The sequence below is a fragment of the Cricetulus griseus genome, chromosome 3 (assembly GCF_003668045.3).
Source record: "Cricetulus griseus strain 17A/GY chromosome 3, alternate assembly CriGri-PICRH-1.0, whole genome shotgun sequence".
NCBI classification, from domain to species: Eukaryota; Metazoa; Chordata; class Mammalia; order Rodentia; family Cricetidae; genus Cricetulus; species Cricetulus griseus.
In genome coordinates, this window is record NC_048596.1 from 180,790,727 (window position 1) to 180,808,863 (window position 18,137).

At 39.9% G+C, this 18,137-nt stretch overlaps 1 protein-coding gene across 2 annotated transcripts in view; it reads right to left on the reverse strand.

Annotated features, from left to right (window-relative positions):
- Positions 1-16,199, reverse strand: part of Nae1 (NEDD8 activating enzyme E1 subunit 1) — a 28,979-nt gene extending 12,780 nt beyond the window's left edge. Inside the window, exons 1-13 of one of the 2 annotated variants that reach the window (XM_027405745.2) lie at positions 16,048-16,199; positions 13,119-13,222; positions 12,767-12,827; positions 11,301-11,331; positions 10,360-10,431; positions 10,030-10,109; positions 9,081-9,190; positions 5,711-5,820; positions 5,158-5,220; positions 4,701-4,764; positions 4,090-4,181; positions 964-1,023; positions 746-879 (exon numbers count right to left, since the gene is read on the reverse strand). In XM_027405745.2, coding sequence (XP_027261546.1) covers positions 746-879; positions 964-1,023; positions 4,090-4,181; positions 4,701-4,764; positions 5,158-5,220; positions 5,711-5,820; positions 9,081-9,190; positions 10,030-10,109; positions 10,360-10,431; positions 11,301-11,331; positions 12,767-12,827; positions 13,119-13,222; positions 16,048-16,100 — 1,034 coding nt within the window. In that variant the 5' untranslated portion in view covers positions 16,101-16,199. The remainder of the gene's footprint in view (positions 1-745; positions 880-963; positions 1,024-4,089; positions 4,182-4,700; positions 4,765-5,157; positions 5,221-5,710; positions 5,821-9,080; positions 9,191-10,029; positions 10,110-10,359; positions 10,432-11,300; positions 11,332-12,766; positions 12,828-13,118; positions 13,223-16,047) is intronic. The other variant, XM_027405747.2, reaches the window with a different exon arrangement.
- Between the last annotated feature and the right edge of the window lie 1,938 nt (positions 16,200-18,137).

Consider the following 18,137-nt stretch of genomic DNA (forward strand, 5'->3'; position numbering starts at 1 on the left):
CAGTCACAAAAAGACAAACATAGTATGTAATCACTCACTCATATATGAATTTTAGACATAGAGAGAGCCCAACCCATGTCTCACCCTGAACACATGGGGGAGGGCCTAGGCCCGGCCCAGGATGATGTGGTGGACTTTGGGGAGGCCCCATCAAGGGCCCTACCCAGCCTGGGGAGTAGAGGGTGGATGGGGTGGGGGGCAGGTGGGAGGTTGGGAGGAGGGCTGGGAGAGGGAGAAGGAATTGACATGTGAAGCAAGCTTGTTCCTAACTTGAACTAGTAAAAAAAATTACAAAAAAACAAAAAAAAAAAGAAAAATATAACATTATATGTGTGTGTGTCACATATACATATGTAAAACATTTTAAAATATAACATTAAAACATTTAAAATACAACATACTTTAAAGTTTTACATGATTTATATTATGGGACAGGTTTGAAGTATGTGATTTTCCTTGTACTTCAAGGAGGTAAGTTGTTAGTAAAATATTTTTTTGGGTCTGCTGTCAGAAACCAGGGTCCTGAGTCCCTCTAGCAAGGCAGATTTAAGTAGTCGGTTACACAGTTTAAAAACAGTCAGCAGGGTATGATGGTACACACTTTTAATCCTAGCACTCAAGAGGAAGAGGCAGCTGGATCTCTGTGAGTTCAAAGCAAGCCTGGCCTACAAAACTAATTCCAGGACAGCCAGGGCTACACAGAGAAACCCTGCCTCAAAAAACAATAGCAAAAACAGTCACTTACACATTCTGCAGTTTTATGTATTTGCTTGAATCTGCAATCATATCAGGAATTGTGCCTCGAACAGGTAAATTTCCTTGGCCTTCTTTGGCCACAAATTCCTTTAAGGCACGGGCTAATATCCAAAAAGGTGGGGTCTAAAAGAACAAGGAAAAACTACAAGTGAGGGGTATTTATTTTGAGCTGGAGCAGAAAGCAGCAGTATCTTTGCTTCTTGTTACCTGTTTGGTGATATTTATGCAGCGATCATCATTAAATATATCTTCAATACTGCTTGGGACCTAACAAAAGAACATGAAACATTTACTTACATTAAGAATTCTGTCCACCTTTACTTTCAAAGCTATTTCTTCAAATAAGTTCTTTGCATTTTCAAAGTGCAGTAAAATATCAACTTCTGATGTATTTAATTTTATTTAGAATCAGTATCTGACGGCGGACTGATGGGGAAAGAGCATGGAAGAAAATCCTCTCTTGCCCACAGTTAGCATTCCATTCAAGCCTATTCTACATCATACATGGAGCAAAGAAGAGTTCAAGTTAGTCATTTATATAATTATATCTGAAGACAAAAAAGATTATTAATATTACTACAAAGCTAGATTTAAAGCTGTTCATGGTTTCCGAGCTTATGAAATACCTGAAATACATGCACCCTAATTCAAGGCTGTTGAAAGAGCCAACCACTTTGACAAAAAAAAATAAGTAATTATGCAATTCTATTGCTAGCAAGTTTACCACATTTGGCCCTAATTCCAAAGGATATAATAGACTCTGATGACCCCCTATGAAAGGCCTCACCCTCCCTGGGGAGCAGAAAGGATATGTGATAGGTAGGGTTTTAGTTGGGGGGGGATTCAGGAATTCCAGGGGAGGAGGGGAAGGAGAGGGAACTAGGATTGAAATGTAAAACAATCTTGTTTCTAATTCAAATAAAATAAATAAATAAAAACGTTTACCACACTAATAAAAACTTTATAAACTGTGGGCTTTGATTCTACTATTGTGTACATAAAAGAGAGTTCTTAGTGATAACCACTTGACTTCCAACCCCACATCCTCTGTTCTATTCATAAGAGTCAAATAGTCTTTTGGATAGCCCAGTGTAGTGGCACACACCTTTAATCCCAGCACAAGAAGGCAGAGATATGCAAATCTCTGTGACCTCGGGGCCAACCTGGTTTACTAATGAGTTCCAGGCCAGCCAGGGCTACGTATGGTGAGATCCTGTCTCAACATCAAGCTGATCTTTCTACTTTCCTCTCAAAACCTTTCAATGGCCTGCAAGATTCTTTTACAAAATATCCCTTTCTACCTCTCCAAACTCAAATCCTTCCTACCACTTTCTTTCTTCTTTACTCACGTTGACTTTCCTACTGATCCTCTAACAGATATGAAACTTCATCTCATTTCATGGCCTTTGTATGTGTCCTCTACTTGAAAAGCTCTTTTACCAGACCTCTGGATGTCACTTCACAAGGCCTTTCCATGGCTCTCTACCTAATATTGCCTCCCAAACCCGGATCCCCTTCTGCCCTCTCATATTCTAATTTTGTTTATACATTAATATCTGATTTACTGTTTGATTTACTATTCCCCAGCTCCTAGAACCATTTTTCTGTTTTATTTTTGAGACAAGGTCTCTTGTGGCCGAGGCTGGAACTGAATTCACTATGCAGCCAATGTGATCTTGATCTGCTTCCTCCATCGCCCCAGTGCTGGGATTACAGGCATATGCCACCATGCCTGGCTTTAGAATAATTAGTTCTTCAGTTTTTAAAACTGATTTTTTTTTCAGTAAAAATGCACAGATCTAACATGTACAATTTGAAAGTTATACATACACATTTTCAACATTCTCTCCAACTAAGATAGATGTTCTTCAGCTAGACTAACTTACAAGGCATACACTCAGCAATACTGTTTGAATGTCTTCAAAATGTCTACAGTGACTTAAGTGTTATCTTAATATGAAAGGCAATACTATGACTAATGAATTGTAAAAAATTCTAAATATCTTCCAGGTGTCTTATTCCATAGTTCCCCAAATTAAAAACAACTGACCAAACTGCAAAATAGTAATAATGATAATAGTCTTTTTTTAATATTGTAGCCCAAGCTGGGCTTAAATTCACTATGTAACCCAGGCTGGCTTCAGGCCTCAGATCCATAATTCACTTGCCTCAACCTCCAGGTATAAGCCACCATACCTGGACTGTAAATTTTGAAATGTATAAGCCATTCGTAACATCTCCAATCTAAATAACTGCTGTCAGAAGAAAATGCAGGGTAACAAAATTTCAGTTTTTTAATAACAATTCCCCTCTCCCCTCAGATAGGGTTTTCCTGTGAAGACCCAGCTGTCCTGGAACTCACTCTTTAAATCATGCTGGCCTTGAACTCACAGAGATCCACCTGCCTCTGCCTCCCAAGTGCTGGGATTAAAGGCCTGAGCCACCACCACCTGGCTGAGTAACACTTCTTTTGACTAGCAAAATATCATTTATAATTCTTACGTCCAAATTCTCAACTATCCATAAATCATATACTTAAAATAATTTATATATTTCTCTAAATGAAAAACAACAAAAATAACCTATTTTATTCCTAATACATACTGACGCACTAACATTATTTTAAATTAAACTTTTTTGAGACAAACTCTCATGTAGCCCAGCTGGTTTTGAACTTGCTTTGTAGAAAAGGATGACCCTGATAGTCTTGCCCCTCTTCCCAAGTGGTGGAGTTATAGGCATTCACCACCATACAGGGCTCAAAACTATACTAAAAGAAATCTCAAGTTTTGGGCTAGGCATGGCACATACCTGTAATTTCAACACTTGAGAGGCAGAGACAGAAGTATCACAAAAGTTCAAGACTAGCCTGATCTATATAGCAAATTTAAAGATAGCTTGGGCTACATAGAAAGACCTTGTCTTTAAAAAAAAAAAAAAAAGAAAAGAAAAGAAAGAAAAAAAGAATTAAAAAATTCAAGTTAAGTTATAGGTACTTATTTCTCTTTTTTTGTTTGTACCTTTGTTTTTTGAGACAGGGTTTCTCTGTGGTTTTGGAGGCTGTCTTGGAACTAGCGCTTGTAGACCAGGCTGGTCTCGAACTCACAGAGATCCACCTGCCTCTGCCTCCCGAGTGCCTGGATTAAAGGCATTCCCACCACTGCCCAGCTCTTTTTTTCCTTTTTCTTTTCTTTTTCTTTTTTTCCTTCTTTTTTTCTTTTTTTTGTTATAGGTATTTAGTTCTAACTTACTATACATTTAAGCAATATTAGGACATATCAACTTTTATATCAGAAAACATACTGGCTATGACTTCAGCAATTCCTTTAATACCTGAGTTACATTTAGTGCTGTGTTCACATTTTTAATAGCTTCTTCAAAATTCTCTTCATCTTCTGGAGCTCCATTCTCATTCTTTAAAATCCCTATTAAAAGTAAGAAATAGTAAACAAACAATGGTTCTTTCTATTTTGTCTTCCCAACACAGAAAAACCTTGTAAGGCTCTGAGCAGAGGGTCAGAATGCTGAGCTTTACCAGGAAATACAGCTAATATTTGTTCTTAAACTATTTAAAAATGAATCATTTATTCCCAAGGGAAAAGTAAAATTAAGAACTCATGCTGAGCCGGGCGTTGGTGGCGCACGCCTTTAATCACAGCACTCGGGAGGCAGACGGATCTCTGTGAGTTCGAGGCCAGCCTGGTCTCCAGAGCGAGTGCCAGGATAGACTCCAAAGCTACACAGAGAAACCCTGTATCGAAAACCAAAAAAAAAAAAAAAAAAAAAAAACTCATGATGGCATCATCTGAAATCCAATAAATATTGGCTTCAAGCAATTTTTTTTTTCAAAATGTATATAATACTTGGTTGTAGTGCAGAAAATTACCTTGTCTAATCAAATCTCTGAAGTCTATATAATACTTAGTTATGGTGCAGAAAATTACCTTGTCTAATCAAATCTCTGAAGTCTTCTTTTTCTTTATAGCTTTTAGGAATTCGCCCATTTGTCTAAATTGATTAAAAATTTTAAAGATCTAGTTATTCAAACTCAGAATATGGAAACTGAGTATCTAAAGTTTTCTTCATTCTCCACAGTAAGATTTTATCAAAAAAATATGCCATGTATATGTATATGTATATATATTATCAGTGACATCAGAGGCTCTCTTAATTTGGAAAGAGTAACTGTAGGCCATTTCTTTCCATTCATTCCTCACAGTAGTTTCAAGAAGAAATTTACTGAAATTCCAATTTGTTAATTAAAAGATCAGTAATTGAAAGAGTGGTAGTTGAATTTAAACTTCAAAATTCCCATTTGCAATACACTCTAACAAAGTAAAACATTAACCTCCCACAAACCTCAAAAGAGCTTTATATAATTAAAAAAAAAAAAAGACATACTTCACTATACCACTGTGCTAAATATTTAGCTATGATCACAATCCATGGAGTATGGCTATGATCCTAAAAATGAGACACAAAATGAAGAAAATATCAGTATTTGTTAGTATTAATTCTTCACTTATACCATCTTGTTTTCAATATTTGCAACTATCTACTAATACATATGAAGTAATAAATAGAGACAAATGAACTGGTTTGATAAAAAGGGTTTTAGAAATGATTTCTGAGTGGCTATGGAGTAGCTCAGTGAGTAAAATGCTTGCCAGGCATGGCTATAAGCTGAAACTTCAGTGAACGGCAGTCAAGGCAAGCAGATCCTGGAGCTCTTGCTGGCCAATCAACCTAAACGAATGGCCAGCTCCAAGCTCAGTGACAAGGCACTGTCTCAAAAGGCAAAGTAGAAAGCAACTGAGAGAACCTGAGATTGACCTCTGGCTCACAGGTACATGCTTTCTGTAACACCTCCCCACCTCCCCATCTCCCCCCCCCCACCCACCCCACCCCCCCCACCCCCACCCCAGCCACACATACTCTCAATCTCTCTACCAACCTTTTTTTCCATATGTTCCAAATCATAAGATTGAAAATGTTCTCTCAGTTCAGGAAATGGCTTATCTAGTCGTAGATCCTCCAATGCATTATCTGGATGTGATTCTATTACTGTCAAACAATCCCAAAAGACATATTTAATTCTTTAGTAATATACTATATCATAGAAACTTAAGACACACACTCACACATTTTGTTTGTGTGATCAGTTGGTTGGAAATGGGGAAGGGAGATCATTATTTTATGCCCCAGGCTAACCTTGAACTCATGGTAATCCTCCTGCCTCATCATCCAAGTTGTTATTTTAGGCATGAGCCACCACCAATACCTGACTGGAAACCTATAATTGTGTGTGTGTGTGTGTGTGTGTGTGTGTGTGTGTGTGAGAGAGAGAGGGGGGGGGAAGGGGGAGGGAGGAGGAAGGGAGGGTGGGAGGGAGGGTGGGAGGGAGTCAGTCTCACTTTAGCCTTAATTAACTTGAAACTCAGAATGTAGACCAGACTTGTCTCAAACTCACAGAGATCTGCCTCCTAAGTGCTGGAATTAAAGATGTGTGCTACCATGGCTGGTTGGAAATCTATAATCTTTTGTTTGTTTGTTTGTTTTTTAGTTTTTCTAAACAGGGTTTCTCTGTAGCTTTGGAGTCTGTCCCAGAATTAGCTCTGTGGATCAGGCTAGCCTTGAACTCACAGAGATCTGCTAGCCTCTACCTCCCTAGTGCTGGAATTAAAGGCATGTGCCACCACTGCCTGGTAGAAATCTATAATCTTAATGGTCACAGTGCCTACTGAGTTTTTTTCACTGTGTTACTGAAGTGCAACTTATATATAGTAAATATACAAATCTTACATGGGCTGTAAGGGTCTGTTTTCTTTTAAGGCAATCCCAGCCTTGCACTCTAGTTTCTCCCACCTCAACCTTCTTAGTACGAGGACTACAGACATGTGTATTACCACATATGGCTAAGTTTTAATGAAAGCACAATTCCTTTAGAACAGAATTTGCTACTATAACTGAGAAAGTTCAGACTGACAAATGTATGCAACAGCAACTCCTGACAATCTACCCTCCTTCTCTGTCTTTCTTCTTCAAAAGAAAGCATTACTACCTACATAGCCCTCTTCACCAGAAACTTGAGGATATCCTGGATGTTTGCTTCTTTTACCTCAACATCGGTTACTCTCCATTTCCTGATCTGACTTTGGACACTGCTCTCCACGTGAGAGAATAAAAAACAATGTACAATTTCAGTGAGTGCTTGTAATGAGGTTATAATTTTGCCATTTGCTATGTCATTTTAAAACATGTAACAAATATCTTCCTATGCAGATATGGTAATAACAGCATAATAAAGAGTAAATCATTTACATAAAAGCAGACATATAGCTAACAATGCTGACCTTCATCACTACCTGCCTCCTTTTACCTATTCCTAAAACTTCTTCTCTAAGCTACAGGCTCCTTTCTTCCTCCCTCTCCCTTCCTCATCCCTCCTCCTATCATACCACCAGAAATTTCACAGCCTTCAGTCTTTGCTCCTTTAAGTCCTTCACTCTCTATTTAGCATCAGGGTGATCTGTGTAAAATAAAAAGTTTACTCTGTCACTTTCCCACCTTTAACTGTTTCGTTTTTCAAGATAGTTTCTCTCTGCATAGCCCTGACTGTCCTGGAACTTGCTCTGTAAACCAGGCTGGCCTGGAACTCACAAAGATCCGCTTGTCTCTACCTCCCAAGTACTCAGATTAAAGGTGTGCACCACCACAGCCCAGCAAATGTCGTTTGTTTTTTATTTTGTTTTGTTTCCAAGACAGGGTATCTCTGTGTAGCCCCATCTGTCCTTGAACTTGCTCTGTAATCAGGTTGGCCTTGAACTAACAGAAATCTGCCTGCCTCTGCCTCCCCAGTACTAGGACTAAAGGTATGTGCCATCATCACCGCCACCACCACCCTCCTATACACACACACACACACACACACACACACACTCTTAAATATCCTAACATCAGTTGCCAAAAGATTATCCTCCCTGCCCAAGTGACACTACTCCTTGTGATGCTGTCATTGTTAATAGCTATTGTTACACCAACAGAGTGCCTGGCATAGCTGGCATAGAATGAAAACACTATTCAGTAGAAACATTTTTTAGAGTACTACAGGAAAATTTTATGAAATTCTAAGATTAAGACTCTATAGGAAGAGCTGATATCAGCCTCTGCTGATGTAAGCCTGCCTACGAATGTCTCTAGTCTCCTTTAACACTGTTTATGTAGGAATAGGAGTAAGGAAAAAGGCTTAACATGTGTAACTGAACATGGAATAGGAAATCTAAGGCCAGTATGAGACTGGAACAAAAGACTGATGTGAAATGTTGGTATAATGCAATGGTTCTCCCTTGGGGTTCGAATATCAGTATCAGATAATTTACATTACAACTTGTAACAGTAGCAAAATTACAGTTATGAGCCGGGCGCTGGTGGCGGACACCTTTAATCCCAGCACTCGGGAGGCAGAGGCAGGTGGATCTCTATGAGCTCAAGGCCAGCCTGGTCTCCAGAGCGAGTGCCAGGATAGGCTCCAAAGCTACACAGAGAAACCCTGTCTCGAAAAACCAAAAAAAAAAAAAAAAAAAAAAAAAGTTACAGTTATGAAGTAGCAACACAATAACTTTATGGTTGGGGGGGAGGGTCACCACAACATGAAGCACTGTAATAAAGGGTGGCAGCATTAATAATGTTGAGAACCACTAGTGTACTGTCTGTATCAAAATGATACATGCATTCTTGTGGTAGCTATAAACAACCTACTTGAGTTAGGAAGAAAAAGAACCAGGATCTTATATAGCTGTCAAACCTCTTTAGCAAGATGAAGAAGTGGTAAATTATGTCTCTGATCTGCATCCATCTATAATGCTATGCTATGTAAGAAAATAGCAGACAAAAACCTATGAATCAGTCTAGAGAGATGGTGCAGTGATTAAAAGCAGTGGCTGCTCTTCCCAAGGACCCAAGTTCAATTTCCAGGACCAACAGAGTGGCTCACAACCATCTGTAAGTCTAGTTCTAGATGATATGAGGCCCTCTTCTGGACTCTGCTGGCACCAGGAATACATTTCAGATATATATATATATATATATATATATATATATATATATATATATATATATATATCCATACATACAGGAAAGACATCCATACACATATAAGTAAATTAAAAAAAAAACTATTGAATCTGATTGCTTCTTTGAACCTGTAGCCAGATATATACTGCTATGAATTTATTTTGCAATTTAAAACTGACTATAAATTAACAAGTTTCTAAAATTAGAGCTCAAGCAACCAATAGCAAGTCCCATATGTTTAACACTTTTACCTGGGTGTTCTTTTATAATAATCCTCATATAACCAACTAGTCCATATGTCCTACAGATCAAAAGAGGGATCTGGGAATTCCAGAGGACATCTGCTAAACGAAGTAATGTACTGTAAAGGAAGGCAAAGTAAGAACATAAGCAAGTGAATACATGCAGACATGGAACTGTCTAACATAAACAGGCAAGAGTTTAGTGGAAAGCAAGCAATTTCACTTGGCTGCAATCTCCAAAGTGTTGGACTAGAAGGATATGAGACCCTAATCTGTTTTATTAGGAAGAATGCTGGTGAAAACACTAAACTTTTGTTTTGTTTTGATTTTTGCTTTTTTGAGACAGGGTTTTTCTGTGTAAGGGCTTTAACTGTCCTGGAACTCACTCTGTACACCAGGCTGGCCTCGAACCACAGAGATCTACCTGCCTCAGTCTCCTGAGCGCTGGGATTAAAGGAGTGCACCATCATGCCGAGTTCTATCTAAACATTTCTAAGATGGTGAGACATATTTATAAAACCCATGTATACACCTACAAATCTTCCTGTAATCAGTAACAATTTAACTAATTTGTTTTTAATTTTCTGGGTTTTGGTATTTCTGAAACATGGGATTTCACTATGTGGTTCAAGCTAGCCCGAAACTTACTGTGTAGGCCAGGCTGGCCTCAAACTCAAAATCTGAGTGCTGAGTTTACAGGCATATAGCCCCATACTTGGCTTCTAATTAATATTTCATCATTTATCAATATCTAATGTTCACTTAACGTGCTCTAAATATATCCAATTATCTCATTTTTTTCTTACTATCCTTTCAAAGCTAGCATACAAGAACGTCACATTTAATGTTTCTTTAAGAATTTTAGAAACCAGATAAAATATGTATACAGAAAAACGTACATAGGGAAAACTATGCAAATAAAGCAAGACTAAGAAAGATATTAACATCTAAAATTTACCTTTCAAGAAGCTGAGTTGCAACCACAACAGTAAACCTACAGAAAAATGAAGGATCATTGTCTAGAAGGTTTTCTGGACTCTAAATAAGACAAGGGGAGGAAAAATTCAACAATTTCACATATTAAACATGGCAGGCAGAAGCAGTTAAGCTATGTTAAAATAAATGTGTTGACAAATTAAATTCCAACTAAATATAAGTGATACAATGATTCAAAACTCTAAGTTCTAGGACTTTGAATTATTTTTAAAAACATACTGCATTATAGGAAAAACAATGTGTATATATATATATATATATATATATATATATAAATATATATGTATTATACCTCTTCCACAAAACTTCCAGAGACATCGCTATTTAGTTCTTGTAAGAATTCCATGGCAGCTTGAGCTCGGTTCTTTCAAAAACAAAGCATTTGACTTGAATTAGAAAGTACTTAGCCACAATATGATCCACAAGCTTACAGATCAAGAAAAACTGAAAATTTCTAAATTCCATACATAGATGTGACAATTCTACTCCTCAGTATTTAACTGAGGCTCAAGTAGAATGTTACAGGGTTGAACCAGATTTTCACCTCCAGAGTTCTTAAATGACCACATTATTTGCTCTCACTTTTCTGACCAGGTAAATGACAAAAATAGGTGGTAGGCAGGGTTATACTAGATCAAGTTCAGCCCCACTCTAACCACCATGTCTATAATGCCATCAAAGAGCGTCCAACCATTAAATAAGCGCAACTTTATTCAGAATATGAACATGGATTTCTTTTTCCTTTTTTGGTTTCTTTTTTTTTTTTCCGAGACAGCGTTTCTCTGTGGCTTTTGAGGCTGTCCTGGAACTAGCTCCTGTAGACCAAGCTGGACCTGAACTCACAGAGATCCGCCTGCCTCTGACGCCCCAAGTGCTGGGATTAAAGGCGTGCGCCACCACCGCCTGGCTGAACATGAATTTCTAAGGTTTTCTTTTAAAGTACAAAAATAAAGAATTTTCTACAAGGTCCACTTACTAATTTCTTAACCATAATACTCCATCCACTGAACATCAATGTTACTCAGGACTTTATTAAAGGACAGGGTAAAAGCACAGGCAGTACTCTAAAATTCTTCAACTACCAACAGAGATTTGCCAGATTAGAAAATGAGTTAACCCAACTTTTCACTCAGAGAACAAGGTCTTTTAAAGTCAGAACTTTTCTAGCAGCCAAGATATAGTGCATTATTAGATGCTTACAAACAACCATACTTCATAGCAATGATTGCTTACCTTGCCAATACTGCTTTTTTGAAGGAAAAAGCTAAAGGGGATAGAAAAAAAAGTCAAGATGTATATGGCTGTAAAGCAAAAGTTGTTTGCCATTTATAAGAGTGTATCACATTCAAATATCAACCAATTGTGTGTGTGTGTGTGTGTGTGTGTGTGTGTGTGTGTGTGTTTTACTGTTCTTTACCATTGAGCTATGCCCCAACCCACAAACACTATTTTCATAAAAGACTATAACAGTCTTTTTGAAGGAAGAAAAGTGGACAGGCTAGTAAACCAGTGTTCCCCAAGACACATTTCATAAGATGCTCTAAGAGAAAAGAGTTCCAAGAATGAAAAAAGAGGAAACACCATATGTTATACCGCCTTCTTAGAAAGTCATAATGTACCCGATAATAAGTTGAATAGTAAAGTTTAACCTCCTTTGAACCACTCCACAAACTCATCTGACCATGAAATCCACTGTCCCATTTAAGAGCTATTAACATTTCCTATAACCAACGTTCTGCAGACACTTGGGAAATGCTGTAGTGAACTGTTTGTTTTTGCAGGAAATTACAAAAGATTCATTCAGGCTTCCTCCCACACATATGTTGGCCACATCCCATAGGTCTAAATTGAGGCTACTGATGAGAATCTAGGCACAATTTTGTGGCAAAGGCACATGGTTCCATAAGAAAAAGAAACCTTGGGCTGGAGACATGGCTCAGTGGTTAAGAGCACTGTTTGCTCTTCCAGAGGACCTGAGTTCAATTCCCAACAACCACATGGTGTCTCACAACTATCTCTAATGGGTTCTTCTGGCATAAAGTCACACATGCAGATATAGCACTCATACATAAAATAAATAAATCTTTAAAAAAGGAAAAAAAAAGAAAAAGAAACCTTATATATTCAGCACATCCTGCATAATCAAAAAGATAAGCAAAAATAACATATTTTTTTTTTTTTTTTTTTGGTTTTTCAAGACAAGGTTTCTCTGTGTAGCTTTGGAGCCTATCCTGGCACTGGCTCTGGAGACCAGGCTGGCCTCAAACTCACAGAGATCCACCTGCCTCTGCCTCCCAAGTGCTGGGATTAAAGGCGTGCGCCACCAACACCCAGCAATAACATAACTTTTATTATTTTACAGATACCAATAAAAGAGTTGTGTTGTGGATAGCAGAAACATACTATGACCCAAAGAAAAAGTATCAAACTAATATGAACTAAATTCTGTTTTTCCTTGAATCAATGTTTACTTGTTATTTAGGGACAAATATGATGAGAGACTCCCAGGCTCTAAACCCTGAGGAGAATAAATATATGAAATCAAATTGGGAAGTGTTCTTAAGATCCAAATATGACTATCTCTAAAAAAAAAAAAACATAGATCACCTATAAAGAATCATTTTTATATAACAAGGCACAATGAGAAATAATCTTTCAAACCAGACTAAGTTTAAAAGATAAAAAAGAACAAGACATACTTGTTTCCAGCATCTTCTCCGCTGACCTGCTTTCCATCAATAATTGTAAATGATCCAATACCTGGGGAGACAAAAGACAGCGGAAACTGTGTTTTGATTTGGAGTTTTGTTTTGTTTTTACCTTTATCGATTTGAACATCAGCGTGCTTGTGCCATTGCACACATGTAGAGGTGAGAGGTCAACCCATGGGAGTTGGTTCTCTCCTTCCACAATATGGGCTCCAGGGATCAAACTCAAATTGTCAAGCGTGACAGTAAGTGAGTACCACTAAGCCATCCTGTCAGCCCAAGTATATGTACTTTTTATGAGAACCTTAAGTTATTTAGAAAGCAATCACCAATATTACATTACCTGGCAATACCAAGTTTTTAAGAATTTCAGTTCCTGTAGCCGTTGCATTTATTAGGCAAACATGAGCAGATTCCAAAGCTTCTTGCCCATGATCACCCCACAACCTACAAAACAAAACATAAATTGAACATTAAAAAGTTCTCAAAAATATGACTTTCTTATTTGATGATGACATTTAAAGTATTCTTCCATAAAATAACATATAGCATACCATAGCAAATATGTGAGATATGAACTGATATTGTGAGGGTTATCAAAACTTTGATAAATCATCCTTTGTATGTTATATATATAACTAGTACTATTAAGCTGTCTTTCTAGTGTTTGTTTTACTCCTTTGAAACCAGGTAATTTATAGAACAGAAAGCCCAGGGATACACTCATCAACAATAAAGAAAGGTGTTAGCCAAGTAAGGCAATGTGCATCTGTTGTCTCAGCTTTTCAGAAAGCTGAAGCAGAAAATTACATAATGTTCAATTGAAATATAAATAAAATCTATTAAATAGATACAAAAATAGCCAACGAATATTCTAGCATGATTAAAAGATGCATACATTAACAAACATGGAGGTATATAGGAGGTATAATAAGAATTAGAAATACATTTTATAACCTGATTGATTAACAAGTTCATGATCACACACATACCATGGTTTTTGGGGCCAATCTGGTCACCTTTAATCCCTGACTCCTTGACATACATACACACACCCCCCCCCAAAAAAAAAAAAACAACCAAAAAAAAATCTACTATTTTCTCTTCAGAACAGAAAATATGGGGAAGCCCAAATTATTTGCAAATGCCATTTCCAGACAAGTACTATTAGATGCCCAGAGGACTAAGAAAAGACTCTAACATTCCTTGTCACCAAAATAAAGCCTATCCCAACAAACTGCACCATTTGAGTTTTCATTTACTGAGCATCTATCTCTTCACTTTAAAAGGTCCCAGACCATGCTGCTGACACAGGGCTTTGCCTAGAAGAGCTGATCACTGAATAGCTGTCAAATGGGGGAATAGTTTGGGAAAACTACATAGACCAGAAACTGACCTTTTCTTTTCTGTGGAAATGGGGCACATGGTCTTATCTTGCTGGCCTGAGAGTGAGGCCTTGATCAATGGATGCTACTTGCCCATCCAACTTCATTTCTCTTTCCTTCTGACCCTTCTAAAGTCATAAACAGTTCTCATTATGCTGGATAAAATTTAGTACTTTAAGGAATGGACTCACTCAAAATCCTCTTCCGGTACCTAGTAACCTTAAATATCCTTCTCAATTTTGTTGCCTATGATTTATGGTTTTATGTATACCCAAAAAACAAAAACTACAAGAGTATATGAGAACTCATAGTTGTTATAGTTGTGTTGGCTTCTTTCTCTGACTAGAAGCTTGGGAGAAAGGATGAGTATGAAAAAGCTAAATGGACCCAAGTTGAAAACATGCATAAATCTGGGCCAGTTACCTAACTTTTACAAGTCTTAGTTTCCCTGTTTGTATCAAAGAGTGTCTGCCTTCAAGGACAGTCTCAGAACTAAGAGTCTACATCCCTGATGAAGTACTAACTAGGCTGTCAGTACAAAGGGAAATTCCCACCTTTAGGGACACAGTATATCATGGGAGCTCCTGAGAGGAGAGGTGGTAGCAAGCACTTTTATAACTTCCTCTGACTCAACACACAGAAGGTAATAAGTAAGAAATGATGAAGAAAAAAAGAATAGAAAGAAAAACAAGGATGGGGTAGTAGTTGAGGGATATGCCCTGTCCATTAAGGTTATTTACAATGGCTACTGAGTCCTAGAAATGCAGCTAGCATGAAGACATTCTTTATGTGTGAAATACCTGCTTTATTAGACAGAGTGAACAAAAAAATAGCCGAGTAACTTTTTCACAATGATTCCATGTTGAAATGGTAATATTCTGGACATACTACATTAAATAAACATTATAAAAAAACGACCCTGGGGTTGGGGGGGGGGGTGTAGCTCAGTTTGGCAGCTTGTCAACCATGCTTGATGCCCAGAGTTCCACTCTCGGCACCTAATAAAATGGATGTGGTGGTCCACACCGGTAATCTCAGCTGTTGGGACAGAGGCAGGAGGATTGCTGCAAGTTTGAGCCCAGCCAGGTCTACGTAGCAAGTTCCAGGACACTCCAGGGTGAAAGAAAGAGAGGAGGAAGAGCAAAAACGTGTTTTTAAACCTGGCCTGGCAGAGAATATCTGCAATCTAAGCACTTGAGAGACAGATGATTGAGTTCAAGGCCAGCCTGGGCTGCGTAAGACCGTTCCTCAAAATAAAGGAGGGTAGGAGGCAGCAGTAGCAAAAATTACTTCCCTGTGTCTTTTTACTCTCCCCATCCCCAAATTCTTCCTATGTAGCCCAGGCTGACTCCCAATTTCTGATCCACCTGCCTCTGCCTCTCAAGTGCTGGGATTACCAACGAGCGCCCGCCACCACGTCCGGCTTCTTTTAACTTATTTCAAAGGTGCCTACTGTAAAAATTACAATTGCGAACACAGATGGCTCACATGAAACTAGAATTATGCATTGCTATTGGACAGAGCTGGCGTGGAACAGTATCAGTTCCTCGGTGCTGCACAATGCGGTCGGGATGGGATACTCCCGATCCTCTTGCTCCGTGAACGCAGGGGGACGGCCGCGACCGTGCAGACCAGGTTCGAAGAGACATAGCGCACCTCCAACCGCACACAGCCTGGCGCGGCCCTGCGGGAAGGGGCGTCCCGGCCTTCTCCGAGCACTCTGGCCAGTGGCCAGAGCCCAGAGCGCCGGCTCCCCACGCCCCACACCGCCGCGCGCCGCGTCAGGCCTGAGGAAGGCCCGCCCACGCCGCCGAGGCACTTGGGCCCCGCAGGCCTCCGGAGAGCCCGCAAATCCGCCGGCTTGCTCATTGGGAAGCCGTGGCTCACCTCAGCTGCCGGTCGTACTTCTGTTCCTTGAGTAGTTTCCCGTGCTGCGCCATTGCCGCCCCAGTCCAGCGTACAGCAAAGCCGAGGTAGTAGGCCGCCACCCACTCACTTGTGCGCAGGCGCACTAGGCGCCTTGAGCGACCATCGCCTTCAGCGCGCCGCCAGTAGGGGGCGCCGCCGCCGCACTGCGCACGCGTCACGGGGAAGTTGGACAAACCAGAGGCTGGGTGCAGAGTAGTTTTTCTGTACCCGCAGTAATTGTGGAGAGCTCCATTCTTTAAATCAAGCCGACTTGGATTTTAATCGCTTACTAATTGTAAAAATGGCTCTTTTCCATTCAAACCTTCAGTTTGTTCACCAGTGAAATAGAAATGCATGGTTCTCCCATTTTTGTTTTTTTGTTTTTTCTTTTTTAAAGATTTTATTTATTTATTATGCATACAACATTCTGCTTCCATGTATATCTGCACACCAGAAGAGGGCACCAGATCTCATAACGGATGGTTGTGAGCCACCATATGGTTGCTGGGAATTGAACTCAGGACCTCTGGAAGGGCAGTCGGTGCTCTTAACCATCTCTCCAGCCCCCCATTTTTGTTTTTGTTTTTCGAGACAGAGTTTCTCTGTGGCTTTGGAGGCTGTCCTGGAACTACCTCTTGTAGACCAGACTGGTCTCGAACTCACAGAGATCCGCCTGCCTCTGCCTCCTGAGTGCTGGGATTAAAGGTGTGCGCCACCAATGCCCGGCTTTGGGTCTCCCATTTTTAAAATGAGATTTTGTAGCACTTGGGAGGTAGAGGCAGGTGGATCTGATCTGTGTGAGTTCGAGGCCACCCTGGACTACAGCGCGTGTTCAAACATGGAGAAACCCTGGGGGGGGGAGAGAGAGGGGAAGGAGGGAGGAGAGAGAGAGAGAGACAGAGACAGAGACAGAGACAGACAGAGAGAGAGAGAGAGAGAGAGAGAGAGAGAGAGAGAGAGAGAGAGAGAGAGAGAGAGAGAGGAGCTCCCTTGGTAACAAATGAGAAGAGGATTGGGAAGGCTGAGAGGCAGCTGGGGCTGGCTATGAAGACCATGATCAAGGAGAAATTTAAGACTGCAATTGCCTTGTGATACAGGATGACTGTCCTGTGGTGGCCAATGCTAAGAAAGGAATTTATAAGCAAGTTGAAGACAGGAGGAAGCAAGAGGCTTGCTGACAAGTAGGAAAGGAAGTAAGGATTCCCTTCCTCTGTATCCCAATCTCTACAGGGGTCTCCAGGTTAATGATTGCTAGATTACCCCCTCACCCTGAGATTATTATCCTAGCACGTAATGAGTGTGTATCTTCACACACATATTCCCGCCAGTCGTGGGTGGTTGAGGGCACAGAAGAGGTCGGTCAGCTTGACAGTAATATTGCAGTGCTGATAAATTCACTTCCCCTGGGCACAGTGTCAGGACTGAGGTAAGGGCACACCCTGCCATGACTTCCCTCCCAGCCCCTATGGAACCCAACTGATGGGAGAAAAAGGCATGAGGCTTTCCCAGCTCAGTATGTGCCTCTGTTGTCCCATTTCCTTCTCCAGTTACACAGGTGAAGCATGAGAGATAATAAAATACACCCAGGGAATGTGAGAAGGTCAAAAGTGACCGGTGAAAGTTCACTCCATAGCCTCTGGCGCACAATGGCACCAGGAAATGAAAGATCAACAAACATGACTGGAAATGAACTGGGTCGGGGTGGGGGGGGGCGCGGTTACTTCAAGAAGGATTGAGTTGTTGGTGTCTGTAAAGAGATACCTCAGAGCATGCATTTCTTACAATTTTTTATATTTACTTATTTATGGGGGTGTGTGCAAGAATGTCATGATGCACCTATGGTGGACAGATGACAACTTGCAGAGGTCACTTCTCTTCTTCCATGCAGGTTCCAGGGAAAACCCAAGTCCTCCAGTTTGGCAGGAGCCTCTTCCTCCTGAGTCATCTTGCCACCTCTCTCCTTTAAAAAAAAAAAAGTATTCTTAAATGCGTATATGTGTGTGTATTCACATGTGAGTGCATTACTGACATAAGCGCCAGAAATATGGGATTCCCCTGGAGTTGGAGTT